The 24,994-nt window shown below is 30.8% G+C and overlaps 2 protein-coding genes and 2 long non-coding RNA genes across 5 annotated transcripts; 3 read left to right on the forward strand and 1 right to left on the reverse strand.

Moving 5' to 3' along the window:
- Nucleotides 1–30: 30 nt before the first annotated feature.
- Pink1 (PTEN-induced putative kinase 1) lies at nt 31–14,657 on the reverse strand. Its single transcript, XM_074118584.1, has 9 exons — nt 14,155–14,657; nt 13,838–14,000; nt 11,624–11,828; nt 11,361–11,540; nt 3,959–4,081; nt 3,550–3,754; nt 2,496–2,738; nt 2,251–2,355; nt 31–954 (listed from the first exon to the last, which is right to left on the reverse strand). The coding sequence occupies exons 1-9, from the start codon at nt 14,518–14,520 to the stop codon at nt 793–795; spliced, it is 1,752 nt and encodes a 583-aa protein (XP_073974685.1). The 5' UTR covers nt 14,521–14,657; the 3' UTR covers nt 31–792.
- Nucleotides 4,186–7,781, forward strand: LOC141449303 (uncharacterized). The gene is made up of 3 exons (XR_012455442.1): nt 4,186–5,274; nt 6,781–7,019; nt 7,145–7,781. It is a non-coding gene; the product is annotated as an uncharacterized lncRNA (long non-coding RNA).
- LOC141449302 (uncharacterized) lies at nt 7,907–10,640 on the forward strand. 2 transcript variants are annotated; one of them, XR_012455441.1, is made up of 3 exons: nt 7,907–8,063; nt 10,114–10,356; nt 10,496–10,640. It is a non-coding gene; the product is annotated as an uncharacterized lncRNA (long non-coding RNA). The 2 variants fall into 2 exon arrangements; XR_012455440.1 differs by lacking the exon at nt 7,907–8,063 and adding an exon at nt 8,117–8,463.
- A 2,735-nt stretch (nt 14,658–17,392) lies between the features above and the next one.
- On the forward strand, nt 17,393–22,840 carry LOC141449301 (ubiquitin-conjugating enzyme E2 J2-like). The gene is made up of 5 exons (XM_074118585.1): nt 17,393–17,924; nt 19,910–20,035; nt 20,142–20,250; nt 21,573–21,701; nt 21,813–22,840. The coding sequence occupies exons 1-5, from the start codon at nt 17,809–17,811 to the stop codon at nt 22,053–22,055; spliced, it is 723 nt and encodes a 240-aa protein (XP_073974686.1). The 5' UTR covers nt 17,393–17,808; the 3' UTR covers nt 22,056–22,840.
- The last annotated feature ends 2,154 nt before the right edge of the window (nt 22,841–24,994 follow it).

Consider the following 24,994-nt stretch of genomic DNA (forward strand, 5'->3'; position numbering starts at 1 on the left):
GACATAGGCAAATAATAAAAAATGAAGAGATTTTAGGTTTATAATTTATTTCGAATAATTTTTTATGTTTAGCAAACACTATAGAATAACTAGTTTAAGTACGGATAAAATAAGGAATAATACAAATAAATATTTTTCTTGAAGTAGAAGAAACTGGAAAGGATTAAGCTTCTCTTGAATTTTACAATAAGTAAAATGAGAGAGATTTCGTTCATATTTTCCCCACATTCGTCCTTTTTAAAAATAACTCGCCAAAAATACACCCTTCTCAAATATATATTATCTTTTTTTCCGATTAACATTTGCATTATAAAAATAAATGTAACCAAAATTACATAACAGTATTTTTATACATTTTGAAAGCAGCATGTATATCAGTATCACAAACAAATCCTATTATTTTATTATTTTTTTTTTAAAGAAGAAATTAACCCAACCAATGAGAAGATTTACTGGCCTTTAATAAAAATTATTCTTCCCATAATATTAAATATTTAATTTTACAAATTTTACAATATGTGGTTATATTTAAATTTTCAAAATTAAAGCCTCAATTTTTTAGATCTGAAACTTCAAGATGTTTTACAATTTAAAAATAATTCATAGCAACTAAAGAAATTATAAAACTAATCTAATACTTTGCCAATTGATAAAAAGAAACTGAAAATAACAAAATATAATTAAAACATTCTTCGGCTTATTTAACATAATCATTAATTGGTTGATGACAAAAACAGTTTAAAAAAAATAAGAAAAAAAGGTTTTTCAACTGTTAAATTTCGTTGATTCAAACTATAATTGTTGCTGAGCCCAGATCAGCGCTTTTCTGATGTTACTAATTTTAGAGCGTCTCAAAAATGATCCAATAAGCAAATACTCCGCTTGGGATCTTCGTCCTTTAAACGAGCCAGTTGTTAATACCTTTGTTGTCAAGCACAATAACCACTGCATTATCTAAAATAAACAATGTTACTTTAAATCAAGAATTGTGGTTAATATGTAATAAGGATATTAAATAAAAGAATAGTAGAACTATGTGATGCACTTATGTCAATCATTTGTATAAAGACATTTTATTCTATTTTAATAAAAGAATTTATGAACATTAGTTAATTATTGTGATCAGGAGTACATTAACCTAGTGATATCTAGATAATTTTAATGCTATACTAAATCACTGGCCCTATAATGGAACTACTACTTAATGACATGGCCACCGCGTGTCAATTCAATACGTTATTACCTTATTACACTAGAACAAAAATAGAAATCCGGTGTGTAAACTCGCAAGACTTACTCCAATAGTAACTCGTAGTAATTCTGGTCTCTCGTAGGAACATTTAAACACACCTCAAACAGCCAAAAACGAATTTTACCATAAACATTATCGAAGTATCGAAAATAAATTTGACACGATGGCAATATATTCTCTTATTTACGAGAGAACAGGATTGCACTTTGATTGTAACTGAGCCCTATCATTTTTTATCCAGCCATATTTCACCAAAATTGGACAAAGGTTTGCTGAGTTATTCATTATTTATGACCTCACGCAATAAGTAGTACTGAAAACGCCGGTTTGCAAAGTTGCATTTTATTTTACCTACCTTGTTTTGATAAATGAATGAGATAAATTAAGTAAAGATACGTCCATTTTTATTTTATTTTATTTTTTACAGAAAAATGGGTATTTTATCTTTTATATATAAAAAAAAGAAAAAATTGTATGACTTTCAACTTACTATTTTTTCGAGCAGTTTTTGACCATCAACTTTTTATACAACTGCAAAATTTTAAATTGCAAAATTTTGCGTAAAACTGCCGATGATCAACTACCTGATCAAGTTGCTAAATATCTTACATTTCAATTTTGTGACTTTCTAAAATATTAATGGAATATAAAAACTGCACCCTTTGACTAAGGTACTAAATTAAATTTATTGTCTGCCTTTTTTATGAAATTTTTTAAACAACAGGGCGTAATTTAGTTTTACATTCTGCTGACGTCTATTTCAATGGCAGTCAGATAAAATTTAAATGCAATCTCTCTCACTCAGTTATTGAGCAGTTAAATGATTACCGAGCATGTTGTACGTAATCAACAACAAACTAAATTTTTGCGCAGAATGCTTGCAGTAAATTAGGTTTAGATGTGTTATATCTAATAATAATTCTTATAACTTCAAGAAACCGAAACGTACTTTAAAATCTAATATACTTTAAATACAATATTAATTTGATAAAACTTACCTCTGAACTTCTGGGGACTCCCTGAGCGTCTGCTCTCTTCAACCAAGAGTTTGGAGCCCAAAGATATAGTTGCAATACATCCGCTGCTAAGGCTGCGGAAACCCGCTATTAGGCAAATAAAAGAAAACTCTTATTTTCGTAAGGAAAAATTTTAAACTAATTAGAAAATAACACTAATTTAACAAAAGAACAAAAGTAAACGTAAAGAATTGCTTATCCGAAAGTATTAAAAAAAAAATTATTACTTTCCGTTGATTACGGGTTAACAAAGCTTCCACAACTCTTCTGACCAGATGAGGTACACCATCCAGTTTTGGAAGTTGATGTTCTAAATATGTTGTACTAAGTAATGGCGCAGGATTTTTCTTTAAATCCCTATAAAACGGATTATAACCGAGAAATATTTCATAAGCCAATGTAGCTGCTGCCCAGGCATCAGACTTGGAATAATCAATTAAGGTCATAAAACCAGGTGTGGCTAAAGCTACCTGAAATATTGAATTAATTATTAATTCAGTACATAGAAAATACCTATTTGAAAGGGCAAATAATGCTATTCAGAATAAGTGGTCTAAACAATAAGTTTATATCGGAGCTATCCACCTTTTGTTTCTTTTTAAAATAAATTATGGTCACTTCCAGAGAAGTTTAACCTCAAGTACTGAAGGTAGAGCGTTTTAAACGTAGATGTTTTAAAAGATAAACCTTTTTCTTTCCACATTTTCCCTGTATTTTAAAACTGAAACCCACAAGAGAATTTGGATTTCGATCAAAATTTTAAAATTTAATTACATCTAACAGAAAATATAATGAAGGGAGTAGGGATTAAGGGAAATATAAAGAGGGAAGAGATTAGCTATGCGGTTAGCGTGCTGGAGTCCCACGCGGAGGTCCAGGGTTCGAATCCAGCTGCTGTCCTCTTCGATTTTCTCTTCCTAGGAGCTTCTTACAGCTCACTGTCCGGTGATGGACAGTGTTGTCTGTAACGAGAGAACACTGTCCGGAGGCCGGTAGTGCACTGAAAAAAGCTCCGGGCGCCAATAACCTTAGATGTTGACGCACCTTAAATCCTTTAAAATAATAATAATAAAATATGGCAGATTACCTCACAAGTTTACAATGACAGAAACTAATCTCTTAGAACATTTGTACTAAAGTTTAAAAAGTTTGATAAATGTGGCTTAGCGAATTTTTTCTTTCAACATTCTCGTTTTAACTTAATTATTTTAAGGTTTTATGAAAAAAAAATGGAAAACTACTGAAAAAATGAAACAAGTTTAAGTTTGTTTATATTATTACCTCTGGTGCCATTAGAGCAGGGTTTCCACCTTTGCACATATCTCCACTTATGTAAGGTTGTAACAATCCAAAGGTGCTATCAGCCAAACAGCATCCAAAATCTGTTAATGCCAGCACAGGACATTCTTTACCTTTCTCTTCTGAGCCACTACTACATGATTCTTTGCCATTCAGTTCCAGTAAAACATTATTGCTCTTAATATCTCTGAATAACAAAATAACGAAAAAAATAAAAACTCGAAAAAATGTAAAGCATTTTAAATCATTACTTCTAAAAAATTAGAATACCAAATTGTTTTAGACAAATTTTTAGTTAGCTATTTTGGATATGAAATGTAAACAAAAATCTGTATGAAATAAAAGCTTATAAAAATGGTGTTAAATGTATCAAATTGTAAAAATATTTTACCTATGAGCAATACCGTAACCATTAATATGAGCAATGGCTTCTAGAAGTTGGGTTAATAACAGCACTCCTTCTCTGGTATCAGGTTTTACTTTATTCAAATAATCGCTTAAGGTTGTGTCATATCTATCAAACAATCGCCATTATTTAATAATTTTATTAAAGAAACATAACATAATTTCTATAAGATTCTAATAAAAATAATTAATTTCTAAATGGTGGTTCTGGAAAATAAGAGAGATTTAATGATTAAGAAAACAACCTCAATGATAACAAACTTAGATATACTAATAGGGAACAAAATTCTAAGAATTATCAAGAACTAAATAAACTTAAAAACAAATTGTATTATAATATTAAGTGCTTATAAATATTCTATTTTTTTTTTAAATAAAAACATAAGATAAACCCAACCTGAAAAGATCGTGATGAAGGTGAAACGCATCGTTCTGAACATGGGTGAATCAGGTTAAATGTATCAGTTGTGAACCGAAAAGACTACCACCTTGTTGTACAAATTTATGTAGACCATTGTCTTTGGTGACTCTGTACAACTTAGTTTATAAATAGACCTATGTGATGATTTTCTAGTAAACACACAGCATTTATCAAACGTTTATTTCGATATCTTACCCATGCACTTTTAAAGAACGCCTGTGGTAGAGTTACGAGTTAAGGATCCATTGCAGGAGAAGACAAATGAAACAATTTTAACATCCTCAGCCAACATAAGTAGAGAGAATCTTTTAATGCGCTTTTGATTATTAATAGTTAAAATAAACAGTAGTGGAACGAAATGGGAATCCTGTTGTCCTTCAGACCCTATTGAGAAATTTTTCGTACAACTTGCTCCTATCTGTTAAAAAACTCCTGAAGCCACATGAATAATTTGCCATAAGCTTGAAGTATCGAATTGTGGATTAACGTTTCACTTTTCTGAAGGCATTGCATGTCGAATCGTCTAGGGTATCATTTTCAAAGGAATCAATAATATATTTCTGATATAATAAATAAAAATAAAGACATTTCAGGTTAGAAGAAGAAATTAATAGCGGACTATCGATCTTTTTGAATGTTTGAAGTTAGCTTTACCTCCGGACTTAAAGATTGGAATAAGATTTATTGATTATTCATCGAACAATTTAAAGTAAAATTCGAACTATTCACAAATTAGATTTATTAACGAACATATGGTTTTTCATCCTTAAAACATAAAAAAAATCGTATGTCTAAAGAATGCATTAGTAATAACAACCTCTACGCTGAAATAGAAAACAAAGTTTTTGAATAAGAAGACCTCAAACAGACTTGGATAACTTGTAAGGACATTAGTTTCATAATGACTACTTTGAAGTGTGATCATTCATTCTCTGAAGAACAGTACTGCTCTTACATTAAGTTACCTGCAGTTAAAATCCAAGAAAAATCTTAAAAATTGATTTTAAACTATTAAAATTGAAATTTTAACCTTTACATCCCAGCTTCTTCTTCTTCTTATGCAATAACTATAATTGTGTAATTACTATACTAAACTATAACTGTATAATTTATATACAGTAATTCTCAACTTGAATCAACAAAAAATATAATGCACTTCAGACGAGGTCTAAATAACCCACCTCATGAGTAAAAGAATAAGTGAATGAGCCGTTGATGTCTCTCTCGAGAAGGGATAACATCCTTTTTCAGGGAAGTAGAAGAATTGCCTAGTTCCGAGTAAAAGGTGATGCACTACTTTACTACAGAAGTAAGGAAGCTGCTAGGATGGCTTAACTGTCAAAAAAAGATATCATAATAGAGAATATTTTCTTGTCCAAGAGAAGTGTCTGATTCCATAGAAGATTTCTGATGGTAAAAGTTGAAATTTGCTAATTTTTATTCGTGGGCAAACGTCCGCATACCAAACTGAGTGTCGCGGTAGTACAACTTCTACTAATATTTTGCCAACAATTAAAAATTTTATTAACTATATGTGAACAGTGCAGTCCAAACTCATAATCACCAAACCCGGCTCCTGGTAAAGACAATAATCTCATTAATAAGGATTTCAACATTCAGCTCAAAAATTCAAACAATATAAGTAGATGTTTACACAATGAATTTGTTTATGTTCGGTTTAGTTTTCGGTTTTCTTTGTCTTACTTAAATTAATGGAGTTTTGATTGCAGTCACAGTTAAGCGAATTTTGGATGACGCATTAGACATAACGTTGTAAAGTAATGTTGATATTAGTGATTGATTCATTAATGTAAAACGAAGAAAGAAAATAGCCAATTACAGTCATAATTTTTGCTAAATTTTAATCCTAGTCTTTATGCCATCTTCATGGCTTACGCTATTAGCAATTATTAATTTGTTTAAATCTAGGGTTGCGTGGGTCCTTTTTGTTGAGGCACTGGTTTAGGTAGCGGCATAGCTTTTCTGCGAAAATTTATTTTAGAAGTGACATAGAAGCAGCGGTGAAGACTTAACACTACTTTCACTTACTACAATTATTTATGTTCCAACTTATTGATTTTCTTCATACTTCGAATTTCCCAACTAAACATCAACATTTTCACATTAAACTAGTTATTAAAGTAAGTGTGCAAGTCTTGTAGAACCCCTACACATCAAGTGTAGTGAAAATATGTAAACAAACAATAACAGTAGGCCTTTCTTTATCTTAGGGGACTATACGAAAACGAAAACAATCATTCAAAAATTCACCCTTTTCTTCAAACTCCAGATGCTTACAAATTATTTAATTCTTACTGTAGTAAAAACTATAAAATTCATAGAAATGATACTTCAGAAAGATGAAATTACCCTAATCAATATTACAGAAAATTTGATACGACCAGTTCTTCATACTGAAGTAAGAAAAAGTGAAAAAAAATTATAACTTTGAAAAATACTGGACAAGAAAAATGTGAGGTTTGCAAGAAAATGAAAACAATATGCTGGATATAATTCTTAATTCAACTTTTGGAAGTGTAATAGTTGTTGTTCTTTTAAAAATGATCTTTGCACCAAGAACTGAAGTGCTCGAAGAGGATGGGAATCAAATTAAAGATAAGGAACGGTAAGGCAAAATTTATTTACAGTTTTTATTATAAAAAGTACTGAAATATTACTATTAATAGCGACTAAGCCATTTAATCAAGCGATTATTTTTTCATAAATCTCGATTCAATTTATTTCTTACAGCGAAATAAGAAATCAAAATAAGCAAATTCCAAGCAGTAGAGGTCCCTGTTCATCAAGAAGAACGTAATTAACCACTTCCTGAGGAAATTAAGAGATAGTGGTTTGCTGCCAACAATGACATATTATGATATTATTATTATGGTTCGGTTCTAAATAAACATTCTGTTCTTTTTTGATTATTGATAAATAAGCAAATTCTAGGATAACAATTATACTATAACATGTAAGCAGAGGCTGCAACTTCAGGACCTATCGCAAATAGTAGATCTTCTTTTTGAATAATTATTTGTGTTGGCTATATTGTACAATATTCAAATTTGTTTGTTGGTTTTTTCCTCCGACAAGTTTCAGCTCTAACCATGACCACTCCATCGTATAAAATTAATGTAATAGAAAGGGGGAATTGAATTATGTCAGCACATTTTAAGACTTCAAAAAATGAATATTGTATTATGCATCAAAGAAATAATGTTAAAAGTCTTATTTCTATCCGATTCCGCTTTAGCGAGGTCCCCATCTCTACCAAATACTGAGAATATCGACAGAGGAATTTTCAGTTTTTAATAATACAAAAAAATGCATTATGTTAGGTTGTGCGAATGTGGGAAAGTAAATCCTATCATTTTTAAAGTAACCTTGAAATCCTAAGGCCAATTTAGTGATATTCAGTAGCATTTTTGTTAAAAATAAAAAAGAAAAAATGAGTACTTTATTGTTTGATTTATACACACACGAGTTTAAATGTAGTTCAAACGACAATTGAATATAGATATTTCATATGATAATACACTAATGGTATCATTATGTCGTAAATTATTTTAGTGCTTTCAAAAATAGTCTACAAAAGATGAAACCCTAGGAACAACGCAAAACTTGAAAACAAATTGATTTGACGAAAAAAGATACAAGCTATTTTGGGGTAATTTTAAAAGAACATATGCTACTTACCAATTTATTTAATTAATTTCACATGAAAATCAAAATTTTTTTCTGGAACGTAGACAGTAACAGTCAATGAAATTTCGGTTACAGTAGCCATTTGGCAATGTAATATTTTCCTAGTGCGAGCATAATTCAAGTTTCTAAATCATATGTGCTTCTATAGAAATAATAAAATAAATAGCAATTAAGAACAAGCAAAAAAAAAAATTTTGATTTCAACAATCTAAAATTTTTACTGAGAGATACATTCTTTTGAAATGAATAGTAATTAAAAATTAGTAAATCAGAAGGTGATTATATACAAAGTTAGGTGAAACATCGAAGATTTTGTACGTCAAAGCACGCTGTTTGGTTCATTCTCAAAATAATGACAGAAGGTGCCATTTTTCATAAATACATATATATTGTCCTCCTTTATCTAATAATCACGGAAACACTGGCTGATCTTGGCAATAACAATAGAGAAAAAGAAATATTTTCTGTGCGAAAATTTTTAATAAATGGTCAAAACATTCCATGAAAAAAAAAAATCGTTAAATCTACTACATAAAATTTCGAATTGAATGACTTAATGAATTAATGAAAATCAGTAATAAAAATTTATTACTGAATACTTATAATATCTCCCTAATGCCACAACTTTTAGTCTCAATTTCTTCAAAAACATTCATACTTGGTCAATTAATGTGCACAAACACCGGCTTTCGACAATGCCTTTCTAACTCCCTTTTTCCATTTCTTCATGATGAATTCTACAGCAATCCATTCTACTCTTCCTGATGGCCCTAGGCTCCAGATTATATATCTATAAGAAACCCTCGGTCTCTGGCTTAAATATTCTTTCAGCCTATCTTGCTTCTTCATTATATCTTATTGAAACACTTTGAAGAAAACTTTCTGACAAACTTTTTTTCCCAACCAAAAATATCAAAACACTATATTTTATGTCCTACGAAATCTACTTAGAAAATTTAATGGTAACCCTTTGGTTTTAATGGTAAATTTTAAATAAGGTTGGATACTACCATCTAATTTTGCATAGCCCGTTTCTACTTTTTTTTCTCTTCTTTCATACCTAGTATTAAAAAAGTCAATTTTTTGTATTCTTTTTCATCTAATCTTTTTTGTTATAACAGCCATTCCAGTAAGAGAATTAACCAGTTTTTCATTAGAAAGAAATAATTTTGAGCTTATTGAGAGGAAATTGATCAGCGTGATCCCATAAGAATTTCCACAGTTTGTAGGGCAGGGGATATTGCCAAATATCAGCAATAGAATGGAGAAAAGAGCGAGATTATACCCTCATTTTTGCCCTGTCTGCAGGAAGACTTAATTATAATTTACAGTGTTAAGCTCTTAATGAATTTTACTTTATTTTTCGCTTTACAATCCAGATATAAGTAATAAGGCGTTACAAGAAATCAAGTGTAGGCGGCCTCTTAAAAATTAGAAGTTATTATAAATTCGCTAACAATAATTTCATAGATATTTAAGAGTGGGATGATTGGTAAGCTACGATATTAAATAAAGGGTGCTAAGTTCCACCGCAGGAACTTCAGCAAACATAGATTGATAGGGATGTGAGATATGTTGTAGTTCTAGAAACATAGACTTGTCCAATTCGACAATTTCGTCGAATAGGAAAGTGAGATCATCTAAACCAAAAGTGATGATCAATTCAATTATTCAATTTAAGAGTTTCTATCATTTAATTAATTAGACGTACCTTTAGTGCATATCCAACTAACTACAGGTGGGGAAAGTAGGGTCGGCCGGAAGAGGGTCATTGAGTAGATTTTTTTGATTTTCAAGGTTTGTATACAAAATTTTGGTGGCAGGAAAGAAATTGACTCGGAGAATTGTGGTGAAAATGCAGAAACAGATTAATTAATATTAGACATTTTAAACAAGAAAAAGTTCCATTCTGGTGAAAGAAATCTCTAACTAATCATTTTTTCTACTTTTTTCGTTTGTATTTCAGCAAACATTTATTTACAATGTATGTTATATTTTTCTCTTCTTTCCAGGAATAATTATTTTCCAAACATGCAAAGTATACCAAACCACAAACTATTTAAATTTGTTGTATACCATTAATTCTCAAACTGACATAATTTCTCAAAAATGCTCGATGCAGTTCTTTACTCAGTTTTTGGAACTGTAATTCTGTTAGTAATCTTTAGAATGATTTATGGACCAAATGACTGTTTGAATGAACCCGAGAAAAAATTAATTAAAGGTCTCCCCCTCAAAAAAGGACCATGGGAAATGTAAGCTTACTATATTTAAAACAAATTTGTGTTTTTCACCTTTTTTTTAAAAAAAAAAAAAAAAGTACCGTGACATATAATACTGAATGAAAGGTAGTAACAAACTTTTTTCAGATATAATAAACTTTATTTATTTTAGCGAGCTAAAGGTGGAACAGAGACCTGGTGGGCCAATGAGTAGATGCCCCTGTTCATCCAAACACAAGGACTAGTCATCTAAATCATTTCATGTAGGAAATAATTATTTATAAACAAAATTTGTGAATAAATCATTTCGGTTATAATTGCTTTTTCTATCTTTTTGTAGGTAATAAAATAAAAATTAAAAAAAAAATTAATAAATAATAGTGACTTGAGCTAAGCATTATAAACTTTGTCAGCTAAAGATTAAGTTAATAGATGTAGATTAAGATGTAGATGTTGATTTAGATCCACTAGTGAAATAATTCCTTAGTTAAAAGGCTATTGAAGTTTTCAACACACCAGAATCTTAAAAATTCATGAATTCACTCTAAGATTTGATTATTTCCAATATTATTTTACTATTATTTTATTTGTATTTTTTAATGCTGCTTTACCAAATAAATAATTGTAGAAAAGAGGTTAGATCCGTAGTGCTGGATAATATTTTATACTGTATCCGTCGTAGCACGCATGTTTATTTGGTATCCCTGACCAGTTTCGCTCTTACATCCACCTTCAGGGGTAGTGTTATCAGTTTGGTGTGGAGATTTCGATTTACTTACAAATCGTCTCGCATTGGACTTGTTGAGTGAGCAGTGGCTGAGTCCGCAGTACTCATAAAAATTAGTAGTGTTCGACAACTCGATAAAGTCAAGTGAAATTACACAATGGGCTTTTGGTAAAAAAGCAGAAACGAGTATAACAAATTTAAAAGCATAACTAATAAAATATGGAGTAGAAATATATAAAAATAAAATTCTGATAGTCTAATAAAATCTATTTAAGGTTGTAACTCTACATTTACCATATATTTAACGTACCTTTTCATTAGAAGATACAAACTCATATTCCTACCAAATCCATCTGGATTTATTCTTCTTGGCAATGTTGCAGAACAACAGCTCATGGAATCTGGCAACTCGAATACTCTATCAGCAAATGCACAGTGCATAGAAACTATGTTGGGATGAGGAGGAATTGTAACCATCTTTTCAGAAAATCTAACAATCACATTTGTACATAAATATCTTATTTTTATTTACTCAAAATAGTATGACACACATAAGAAGTTAAATTTACTAACAGCTGACCCCAAGATGATTCGGAATCGCATTTAGAAAAGTGAAATCTGGCTGGAATAGTTTCGCAATACATAGATCTTAAAATTGCTGTCGCTCTTGATTCGATGTCGTAATTAAACATAACTTTCATTGCATACGGAAATGAAATGGTAGGTTCGCTTGGTACCAAGATCGGGCCATCACTTTCAACACTTTCCTCTCTGTCTTCTACATAGAAGACAAATGGATACTTTTATTAATTTAACACTAAATATTATGAACTAATTACTATTAAGAACATAATTTGATTCAACATCAATAGCTAAAGTAGTTTACATCCACCATATCAAACATGAATTCAATCAACTTCAACCGCCGTAAGAGAACATCTTTCTTTTGCACAATAACCTTAAAAATAGTCTGCTTATTGAAGAAGATAGTCAAGCAAACTAACCTCGCATGCATATCAAACTACATGAGAAGCTATACGAAAATAAAAATACAAATAATGTTTTATTTTGAAATTTTACAAATCAAGAACTAAAAGACATCCTTTAAAAGTTCTGCATCGGTAGGGGATCAGATTACGAATAATGTCCAAATGAATGTACAATAAAAATCAAAATCCCAAAAAAACTTTAAAAGTTTACAGATAATTCAATTAAAATATACAAAATATAAATCAGAAGGGATTAGCCTAATGGTTAGCGTATACTGGATTCTAACGCGGAGGTCCCGGGTTCAAATCTATCTACTGGCCCTTAGATTTTCTCTTCCGCGGAGGTTCTTATAGCAGTGTTGTCTGTAATGAAAGAACACGGTCCGGTGACTACCTAAGAAAAAACTTCGCCAATGACCTCAGATGTTGATGTGTCTTATTTTGAAATAAAAAAAATTAGGAACTATTAATTTTAGTACATTATTTTTTTGAAAATGATGGACGTAACCACTGTTGAAGTACTAATAAAGGAGCATAATCAAGTTCTAAGGAGACTATTAACATGTTTTTTCAATAAGTAAAAGAAAAAAAAACAAAATTAAAAGAAAATTAGAGTTTGTTTAATGCTCGATCAAATTTTAAGTTCTCCATGAGAAATGTTATTCTCCAAACACAGTGAATAACCACTTTTGTAATGAAAAATGCTTTCCTATCTATATTTTTATCCAAAAAATGCCTTTGCACTGAATCATACACTTAGGTTATCAATGGAATAATAGGGAATTAACTTATAGCCCCCATGACTTTGGGTTTTATTTTTAGGAAAGCCAATTCAGTACATATCAGCAGCTGATAACAAATTTCCATTCATGAACTATTTTTCCATGATTATCTCTCTTTTTAGGCGCCAAGCTCGTTCCGAGAATTACACTTAATTGAGAAATTTACAACGACTGATCATAATTTAATCAGTAAGAAAAACCTATCTATGACTCCAATACAACATGCAGATTTCAATTCCTTTCCACGCATAAGTACATATACATGTCAGAATTAGTTGTAATAAGGCTAAAAATTCGCAATCTCTTTTGGCATGAGATTTTACAGCAACAAATTTTTTTAAATTAGTTTGATGTTTTACTTTTATGAAAATGGCCAAAAACCTACCTGTAAGAGATGAGTATGAATGGTGGTTGGATACAGCTCACTGACATTCTACGAGATATAAGGGATAGATGGTAAACTTATTTAGATTTCCCTACAAGTACTCGTGTGTTTATAGCTCTAAAAACAGTTAAGTATCTGCTGCTCTGAATGAATTTTAACTTTTAGCGGCATGTACTTTACTTTTAGCTTCTTAATGCTAAAAATAAAAATCCTGATCCCTACATTAAAGGTGGGGATATATAATTCATACCTCTAAAATTTCCAGTAGCTGTTAATTAATTCGTCAACTTATGATCTATGTTATTAAAATTACAAAAATAATGTGAAGCAACTTTCAATTTTATTGCGACTATCTTTCCTGAACAGTTTTTTAGTTTGAACATTGGATAACTGCTACTGAATAACCCTTATCTCCTGAATATCTTGTGCGAATTTTAGATTTATGCAACTGCCCCAAAATAAAGTTGCAATTATTAATCCTCAGCATGATCAGTTTAAACGAATAGGCGAATATTCGTTAATTTAGAACTTTACCTTCTTGCGCAGCAAAGATAGACTGACTGTTATTCTATACGGACATGTAGTAAATATTTTAAATTTTTTGTTGCTTCTTCGAAACGAAAAAACTCACCTACAGTTTGTGGAACCTTCTTCTTAGCCAGATACACTGCTCCGTTACTTCCTTTACTAATCATTTTTCCAATGCTAAACTTGTTTAGTTTTATTTCTTCATTGGGTAGAAATATATCAGATTCAGCTTCGGCCATTGAATTTTGCATCCTACTCATCGCTTCCTAAAGGTTGTGAATATAATTAAGAAATAGAAAATATAAACCGCCAAAAATTTAATTATTGCATTCGCATGCAATCATTATCAAATCTCTTATTTAAAAAATTAACTTATCTAATGCTAATTCGAATCTAAGGTAATTAATTGAAACTGCTTACCCTAATTTCCCAACAAAGGCCTTCCAGTTCATCCTCTTTTGTAATGATACTCCCCGAAGCTAAACCTATGCCAACAAAAGCAAAGAACGGTCCAGAGTTACCAAAGAGTAACTGTTTTGTAGTTTTTCTTCGCAAATCTGCAGAGACGGGATTGGTTACTCTCCTAAGAATATTGTTGGCAAAGATCTTCCGAGCGCTCTCATATTTTGTTTGTATAGAGGACGTTGCCTGGACTCTAATTTGTGCACTTACTACGTTAGATGGTCTTTGACAAAAATTTTGGGTCCATCGAAAATGAGATTTCCAAGTTCTAAAAATAAATCTTCCAACGGACAAGGCTTTAGAAAGCCCATGCCTTACCGACATTTCGGCGTGAAATAAAATCGTTAAGCTCACATTCAATTACCTTCAAAAGCGTACTTACTGACAGATCACAATCTTGGAACTTACAGAAACTAACATAGTAACATACTCCGCATTACTTAACAGCTGACTGCAAAGGTCACAACCTCACAACAATCATTTTCTAAACGTAACCAGTTTAAATTCAAAATTGAATGCTTCACTGTCTTTTCCAAACTTGTTCGTAATTTCCAAAAATGACCAATACAATCAGAATAGCTAATGTAAAATTAGCAATAGTCACTCAATATAAGTTTTTTTACAAACAGGCCTAATGCGAAAATAAATTTCAAATTGTTAGGAAATCCTATTATCAGACCGATCGTTCAACAATTTTTTCATAAATTAACACAAAAGTGATAAAAAAACTAAAACTTTGCAAATGTATACAAAACGTATATCAATTAATTACAGTATTAGAGAACTTCAAGTTTAAATAAGAACATGTACTATATTTATTATGTAAATACGTTTTATGAGGCTGGGATGAATAGAAATTAAAAATACGTATTTTAAAAATCAAAACTGTATTTACAAAAATACAATATTCCAAAACTAATGACAAGATATAAGTTGAATAGGAATTTTAGATTTGTAAAAAAAAACTATCCTAAATTAGACTGTATTTTAAATACTTTTGAGGCAACAACTCAATCATTTTTTGTTCAACATTTAAAGATGGAAGAACAGATAAAACCTCAGGCAATTATTTAGTTCTAAACTGTTAATATCAATCTACTGAAATACAGAAAGTTATTGTTCCAATGTCGAACTCTGAGATCTGTGTTCTTATGTGATTAAAAATAAAACCTTAATTATTATCTTATTTTTTGTTAACTTCTAATTTATCTTGTAAAAATTCAACTAATTTCATAAGTTGTTTCATCGTTTCCTGTTGTTTTATTTTATGTTCTTCCAGTTTCTCCACTGACGAACTTGCAGATATTAATCTTTCTTGTAAGCACTTCTTTTCCCCCTCATAATTTTGAATTAAGGACTTAATGGAAGTGGTATGATTCTTAATTTCACTATCTTTATTTTTGAGATCAACAATAGCCTCACAAAGGCGATCTTGCAGCAACGAAATGTAGTAATCTTTTTTTTTCATTAACTCATCGCAGGAGTTCTGATCAACGAAGTTTGGCTCAGTGCTGGAAGCTTTATCCACAAGTTCAGCACTCTGATTAGATAAAAGCTCACTATAAGCATCTAACTGACTTCTCAGTTGCCATACTTGCTTCTCTATACTTTCCATTATAAAAATGTTGTGGGCGTTTCTTGCGTTTGCATCTTTCATTTTTTCTAAGATTTGACTCCTAGAATTTTTAAGCGTAGTAACAACTAAACCATACTCACTTAACTGTTCATCTTGGAGATTTATTGCTTCTGTCAATGTTTTCCAAGAAAGTTCTAAAGTCTGAACTTGATTTCGCAACTTTTCATTTTCATCTATTTTACTTAACAATTCATTTTTTAAGGTAATATTGTTTTCTCTAGCCTGCACCAATTCCCTTTTAAGTTTGTAAAAGTCCTGTACAAGAATCTGGTCTCCAGTTATAACATTTCCATCAATTATATTATCTGTCTGCTCTTGAGAACATTTAGCAGACGAAAATTCTTCGAAGTTTTGTATTTTATTACAAGACGTTAATGGTTTTCTGAGCCTATTTCTATATTCATCTTCTTTTGATTCTTTCTGCTGATCAGAACTACTGCATTCATTAAATTTCTTTTGTATAGTCTTGAAATTTGTACTACTACTTTTGTAATCTTGATGGTTATGAATTTTAAATTTTTCCTTAAGTGGAAATTCCTCTTCCTTACCTTGGTCTATACAGCTGGATTTTGGAGCACTTTTCCAAAGTTGTGTTTTATCAGTAACATGAGTTACTGTAGATCGTTTTTCTTCCACACCATTTTTTTCTCTCTTTCTCAAACAACTTTCTCCATCATCTTTGTCTGATATAATAGAGTCCAGAACAGAAATTGCCATTCTATATTGTGTTTTAAGATCTCTATTTTCCATAAGAACGTTTCTATAATCCTTATCAACCGCGAGCGGTTTTCTGTCACAAATAAAATCTATCATTTCTGTGGTGCATTTCTTCCAAGCATCGATTGCAGATATGTTTGTATTCATCACGGCTTCAGGCATCGTAGAGTTAGCTTCTTCCATTCTTATATTCATTAACCAATTTAAATACCATAAATTTGCTCCTTTAAAATTAAACTATAATACTTTATAAATATTTCACAAATATACTTTAAAAATGTAATTACTGAACCTACCAAACTACGCTAACTATCCTATCTATTAATGGTTATAACCGCTAAGAAAACAAATTTAATGTTTTAAAAACCCTAAACACAACTAGAATTCATTTATTATTTAACTCTTATCAGTATCACTGAAAGTGGCCAAAAGATCTGCCCTGATTCTTTTACACGAACACCACAAACATGAATTACAGAAGATAACAGCTAAGTGATTTATCCTTCCTTTAAGTTTCCGTTAAATAGGATAAAGATAAGAGAATTTGAATCAACCTTTAAAGCAAAGCTAATAATTAGAATAATCATAATAATTTAGAAGCTTCTATTTAGCTTGGCACACCTACGCCTTTAATCTAATTTTTCTGTAATTAAAAATAAAAATAGGATCTCTGAAAATTAATAATAGAATTTTCAGAATTAGTTTACTATTATTTGCTCTAAATTTTGATATCTTATTGATATTTGATTACTTTATTTATTAATATATTTTTTTTAATCGTTTCGTGAAGTTTAATAATCTTTTTATCGCTGCTTCTTAATAAGGCGAAGTATGTTCTATTTAGGTATGTTTGCTTTGATGATTGTCCAGCTGATTGCGAGAAAATGGCTATTCCTCTGTTTTGTTAGAGAACCTTGAATTTTCCCAAGTTAATTTTGTGTAAAATTAATTCTGAATACTGTTTCATTTTTCTACATTAGTATCAGTGTCAAAATATGTTGTGTTAACATTTAATATAGTCAGTCGTCCGATTGTAATCTCTGTGGTTGGTAATGAAGTTTATGTCTACCTATCCAACCTCAAGTTTTTGTTCAGTTATAAAGTTAACTTTTATTTCATAATAATCGAACTTTCTTAATTTTCTAAAATTGTGAAATCATAGTGTACTTTCAAGTTTTAGACGTTTGGTTGATCTGTTGATTATTTGTGCATATAGCTTAAAGGATAAAAAATAAAATTAAAAAATTTATGTGTGCACAATGTCGCGGAAACCAAATTCTGCTACTGCAAGGTTAAAACAGGATTATTTAAGATTGAAGAGAGATCCAGTACCGTATGTGGTTGCTGAACCCCTTCCGTCAAACATTTTAGAATGGTGAGTTAAAAAAATATGCTTATCTTTTCTCAATATGTTATAGTTATTGGATTATCATAAATAAGTAGTTCACATACATGAATATTAAATGTAATATTGAATATGTAGCTCTTGAGAAGTTTGAATTATGTGTTTTCTTCTTAAATATATTCATGTGTATTCTCATTAAAAATAAAAATTAGAATCTCTCATTGCTAATTATAAAGACGCATTAAGAAGAGGCAGTGCTATTATCAATAAAGTAAGTTTGTTAATTACAAAATGGAAAGATTTGTTTTAATTTTAACCACTTAGTTTAAAGAGGGTGTTTTTTTTTCAATTGATTGACTATATTGTCCATTTGTATGCAAATTCATAAATTTTTCAGATTATTTTCACTTTTTCCTAATCAAATATTTAACGTGACAAGGGCTAAGAATTACGTTTTAGAGCAAATCTCAAAATTTCACATTTTTTTTTGCAGTTGTTACTTTAGTGTTTTGGCAGAAATTTCATAGTTGTGACTCTTAAATAATTTATGTTGAATAAGATTGGCTTGATAGATACTTTCTATTACTTTTGACTTCAGATATAATCTGTTGGTATTGGGTGTAAATATAAGTATTGTAATATAATTATAATTAATTATCATATTATAATTATCATATTTTGTGGTCATAAGAAAAGTTAATTCAATGTTGTTCAAAACAATGTGGACTGAAAAATACTGTAGACAGTGTGGTCTGCCGTTGCTAAAGAGCCTTTACTCAGTCTTAGTTTCTAATGGCCAAACACTGGGAATCAATGGTACTGATCAATTGCCAGAAAAAAGGCTTAATTTTTTTTTCAAAAAGTTCTTCGTTCAGAAGATATTTCACATTTGTGTTTCTCAACTAGTTCTTCGTTCAGAAGATATTTCACATTTATGTTTCTCAACTATTCTCCAAATTACCTGATATAATTGCTAATATTTTCAAATGTGCTAAAATTACTTCGAATTCTGCAGTATTCCATAGAGCATTTAATTTTATGTAGTAAAATCTTGTTTTCAAAATCGGCTCTCCAGAGGTGTCATTTTACTTGAATAAGTTTTTCATTATTTTAAGTTTTTTTTTGAAAAAGATTTTAAATTTTATTTAAACTTTGTTAAAAGATTAAAAACCTATAAGTTTTTTGACAAATTTTTCCAAAAAATTGTTATGGGCACTTCTGAAATAGGGGTGGAAGGATTCCCTCTTAGTGTCATGTTCTTGAAATTTCCAGTCCTATCTTTATGTACCTTATGCGGATTAAATTTATTGTTAAAATAGAGTTAGAATAAAATTCCTTTACCGGAAGTATTTCTACACTAAATGAATTTTCACTTTCTCGAAAACGGCTCTTAGGATTTTTTTATGTGAACTTCCTTCTTATGGGTATAGATTACATACAAACAGATTTATAACCTTTTTTTTTTATACATAGGAAAAACTGTTTTAAGGTAGTTCTTGGGGAAGGATTGGAGCTTCTTTTCTTCTTGAGCTTCTTAGCTTCTTTACAAGTTTTCATATAACGTACGTTTTACAAACTATGAGAATTAAATATGACTTAAGTATTCTAAGTTTAAAGAATATTTATGAGTTCCACTTTAATATTTATATCTACCGTGAGAACAGTAGTCAAATAAATTTGTGCCTACAACTTTGAAATGGTGCAGTCGAATTTGTTGTAATCTCAGCACTGTTGAAATTATTTGCAATTTTATACTTTAAGAAAGGGAAAAGTTGTAAAAACACAAAATAAATAACTCCTGAACGAAGAAATTTTGTAAATATTTTTACCAGACTTTTTTGTTGCATTTGAACTGTACAGTTTGTTTCTTAGTGTTGGCTATTAGAAACTGAGACACCCTTTATAAAATGAAGTTTTTAACTGTGATCTTGAGTACTGTAATTTTAATGTCATAAATGTAAATCTTAATCGTTCTAAACTTAAAATATAAGTTTTATTTATAAACTTTGTTGTAGGCATTATGTAGTTTTGGGACCAGAAAATTCTCCTTATGAAGGAGGGATGTATCACGGTAAACTGATCTTTCCTCGAGAATTTCCATTTAAGCCTCCAAGCATCTATATGATAACTCCAAATGGAAGGTACTGATTATAATTTATCATAAAAATAGCTTGCGAAATAAATGTATTATACGATATATTTCAATTCTCCAATTCAAGAATAATATTTAATGATGATTTTGTCTAGGTTTAAAGTGAATTCAAGGCTCTGCTTATCAATCAGCGATTTTCATCCTGACATGTGGAATCCTGCCTGGAGTGTGTCTACAATTTTAACTGGACTTCTCAGTTTTATGGTATGTAAATAGCGAAAATTAGCTTGTTTTGATTAATTAATTCATCTGTTTATAATGATAATTATTATAAATGGTGAATATGAATTAAAACTAGATATGTATGATGAAAAATAGAATATTCTAATTTAATATTTAATTATAAATAGAAATAGTAAAAAAAGAAAAAAAAAAGGCAGCTTAAAAATTCAGTTCAGCTGGCAATTAAAATGCGTTATTGCCTTCAACCTCAATGAATATTAGCACAACATTTTGTCTCGGAAGAACCAACCCAAACAAAAGCTGAAGCTCTTAATTTTTCTCGCTCGCCAAGCATTCTTGAAAATATATTGGAATGCTCGCTCGATTGATGAGATTATAAAAGTTGAGTTCATAAAATGTTAATCCATGATCGCTCGGTCTAGAGTTGTCATGAGAATTCTAGTCCGCTTTTTATTTCATTATTTCGATTTTTTTCTCAGAAACTCTCATATACGAGTCATTTTCATTATATACATATAGCTCCCTAAGGCTTGGTAATGGTACGCTGAAGGTGGTTGGCAGGGGGTACGACTCTATCTAATAGTACTGGTTCTAGGGAGGTTGGACGGTCTCTAGTCCTATTAATTCGTCCCGGCGAGGATATGCTCGTAGTCCTTTTGTGTATATGTTTAAGCGGTGCTTTTTCGTTAAAACTATAAATGGCTTCTAATACAAATTGGATTTGGCCGAGCGATTTAGGCGTGAAAAAGGAACTGCTGTGGAAAGTACTAAAATTTTTGATCCACTGGAAGGGGTGGCTCGGGACGATTCCTGGGTTACTCCTGGGCGTAAACGGTCAAGACTTTGCTTGAGCTCTAGTCTGAGTGAGACATTTTGAGAGGTTTGTAGGAGCATTAGATGTTGAGCAGAAAGTCATAATTGTGATTCTTCTGCAAAGAAAATAGGAAAGACGTGTGCTGATTTTAAGCAGATTTGTGTTAATAAATTAATTAATATAATAAAAAAAAGTAAGGGGTTATTATGAATTTAGACAGGGAATATCTCAGCCTTTTCGTATTGAGAAAATTGAGATACTAATAAGACTGTCAAAACGTTAAAAGTTGGTCTGGATAGGCAGTATGTTGGGGACTTTCAACCCCGGTCCTCCTTTGCAGATATTGTTAATAGAGCTGGGGAGCGGAGTACTAGATTCTACGCTAGTACAGTTCCTAACTGTTTTCCAGAACATTGCTTCAACAATAAAATTGGATATTTTGCATAACCTTAATTTTTGAAATGTTAAAAAGAAATAAGGAAACATTGTTAAGTTAAAATTTAAGAAAAAAAAAAATCTTATTTTTCAGTTGGAACACAGCCCAACTTTAGGGAGCATAGAAACTTCTGAAAGTGAAAAAAAACAGTTGGCATACCGAAGCCTTAGCTTTAATTTGAATGATCCACAATTCTGTGAACAGTTCCCCGGCCTCGTTGATGTGAGCATTTTTTTGTTCAACCAAGTTTTGAAATCTTCTATTTTTGAGTAATCGCATTTAAATATAGACATCATTATTTAGTTATTTGTGCTAATTTAAATTTTTGTTTAGGAAATAAAAAGAGAATTGCGAGCTCGTGAAGAAGCAGAAGAAGAGGCAAAGCGACGTCGTTTAGAACGTCTAGGAACTCTAAATGGTGATGTTAACGGAATTAATGGAGAATTAGGGAGTTCTGCATCATCTACAGATGCATCTATACTTTCTTCAGCATTATCAAACATAGGTGTGCTGGTGGGAGTAGCTGCTTTTGTTTTTGCAGTAAAATATGTTGTTGGTACCACGCCGATGGAGTAGTTAATGTAAATATAATCTGAACAGTCTTACTGCGGTACATTTCATTTTTACCAATCAACCTTTCAAATTATTATTGTTAATCAAATAAAATATACTGTAAATTAAAATGTTAATATTTTTAATTTCAATTCTAAATTTGGGCATGGTGATAAAACCCGAGTAGTTTTAGATTTGGTTTTATTTGTATAAAAATTGTATGAATAATTAACATTGGTTATTTATAATCTGCCCTCATATTGTTTTGTTTCCGTAATTTTCAATTGTTTTACTTTTAAACTACTTTACATTCCTTTCTTGTACTTTTCAGAAGTAAAATATTCATTTAGATATCATAATGTGAACTTTTACTTGATCTGCACTTTAAATTACTAAGCTATGAGAAACATTAATTGAAATTTAGTTTTTTGTTGCTTGTATTCGTTTCACTGCTTATCCTCTCCATGTAATTTTCAGTTTCAGATTTTTTGTGGGTAGTTATGCTTATTGTATTTCTATATTGAACTGAGTATTCTTTCATTTTCGTTTTTGTATTATTATTATTATTATTATTCTAAAAATGTATCACCTTTACTAAACTGTTCTGCAAGTGTTGGAATATTGTCAACGCTCTCATCTGTTCTTTACGAATTTAAGGGTGATGCTTCTTGTACAGTTTCATTATACATTATATTGTTATCAATTATCTAATGTAAAAAGAAATCATGAAAAATTATGTAAAAATTTGTATTTAATTTAGGGGTACCTTTAAATAAATTGAATTGTACTCAGATGTTATTTGAACGAAATAGTCGTTCAGCACGATTGCAGTTGTTCTTTGGCGGGATAATAGTTCTTATCTCCCAAATTTTCCTATGATTTAGTCCATTCGTGTATGCAATTGAGTGATAAATTATGTCTAAAACCGTATATCAAGACTCCTCACACTTAAACCAAATATGAAATTTGGACTTCGTACGGTTTTTGTGTTCGAGTTACACCAAATACAGAAATACACATCAATTAGTTAACTCTGTTCAGAATCAGAGAACATAAAACGGATGTTTTCGGTATAAACTCAAAATCGAAAATCTATACAATCTACTTGTCTTACGTGAAGAAAGAGAAGGTATAAAATTTTGAATAAAAAATAACGTTCCTCACTAATGTGCTCATCGAAATTATGAAAATGTGTAGACAATAATGAATAGGATTACTATTTTCATAACACGTTTATTGTAGAATTTTTAATATATTTATGATTTATGGGAGAGGAAAAATAGGAAAAACAGAGATATTTAAATGATAATCCATTCTAACCGTTTAAAATTCATCGAAGCACTTGGTCTCGCCTTCTCGAACATTAAAATGGAACCGATTACTGACCCGGTAGACCATCGCGCTTCGTCATAGTCTGGTGCCACGGAAGACAACGTTCCGGTACCAGGTTCCGACCCGTGGCCCCCTTCTTGACTCTAGGAATCCATCTGAGGCGATAATCCCTTGCCGATTCCCAGAAGTAGGGCTTGCCTTCAGGTGCCTTCAGGAAGAGATATTTATACTGCGACTATCGACGAATGCGTGTCCATGTTCGTACAGTGTGTGTAATCGTCTGCAAAGTGTGAATGAATGTGTTTCAGTGATGTGCTCGAGTTTCCTGTGAGTTTGCTAAACCCAAGTAGCTGCACATATCAACTACCTCTGCAGGTAGATGTGGTGGGTGATGGTTATGGGGTGTTAGTGTGAGTGTTGTTAGGATGGGGAACCCGCAGGGACGCCCAGATCGTTGAAGAAGTGGCTAGCGCCTAAGGGAGAAATAACGGTCTTTATGTAAGGCCATCTACCTTCTTAATATTTTAACAATAAGGAAGATCTGCTTTACCCAAAATTTCTACACGTTCTACGTAACTTTAATATTGCTAGTATTCCGGGCCAAACCACAACTTGGTAGAATCTCATATTTTAATTCATATTTAATGTAAAATCTAAATAATAAATATTTTTTAGTGTATGGCAATGTTTTTTACTTAGTGGAAAGCTAATTATTTAGAACATGTCTTTTGAATACGTTGTTTGATTGTAAGGAAAATGTATGAAATGGGATTTGTTATTGACGACGGGTGCTTACGGTCAATGATAGGATAAAGAAGACATAGAATTTTAATGCGATAGCCCAGAAGTAATGAAGCGTTTTGATGTTTCTCTGTAAATATTGACAACTATCTTTCTGCAATAGGTAAGGAGATGGTGAGGGAATTTTAATTTTATTTTAATCTTTATAAAACCATGGATTGAGGAAACTGAAAAGAAACCTAATAGTTCGCCAGAAAATCGAGCCGAACTTCATTGTTAGAAAGTAAATTAAAAAACATTTTAAATGGATTTCAGTCATAGGAATTTCCGAAAATTCAGTATTCGTTATCACGAGGCCTTAAATCACACTGATTCCTGTCAAACATTAGTTTCAGAAATTTAAAAAATTAAATAGAAAACGAAACTAATTTGATCAGCAGTCAGGGATAAGCAGATGCTAGAAGTAAATAGAACCTTGAAAATATAGTAAAGATTAAGTAAACTACTCCGAGATTAGCTAGTGTTCTCTGGATTTAGTTCCTGAAAATTTCATATCAATACATACCTTCAGTAAAATTGAAGGAAAACCAACAAACTGATCGACTTTGCAGAGGTCGATACATAAACCAATTAATTAAACAAAAAAATGTATTAAAAGCTTGTTCTTCGTTTAAATCCTCCACACATTTAGACTTCAATCTCAGCATTTAAACCTTTATTAAGATACATCTTCATTCAAATACAATAGAATCAAATTTTTCTCACGATGCATAGCCGTGAAATTACGCTAAATAAGATTGATTTTGATATTTATGACATATGTATAAGCCAAAAAATTCTACAATGTTTCGTCAGTGTATTATGAAATATGCAAACGGGGTGAAAAAAAC

Source organism: Rhodnius prolixus, unplaced genomic scaffold (genome assembly GCF_049639745.1).
Source record: "Rhodnius prolixus isolate KJV_2025 unplaced genomic scaffold, Rpr scaffold_2, whole genome shotgun sequence".
Lineage (NCBI taxonomy): Eukaryota > Metazoa > Arthropoda > Insecta > Hemiptera > Reduviidae > Rhodnius > Rhodnius prolixus.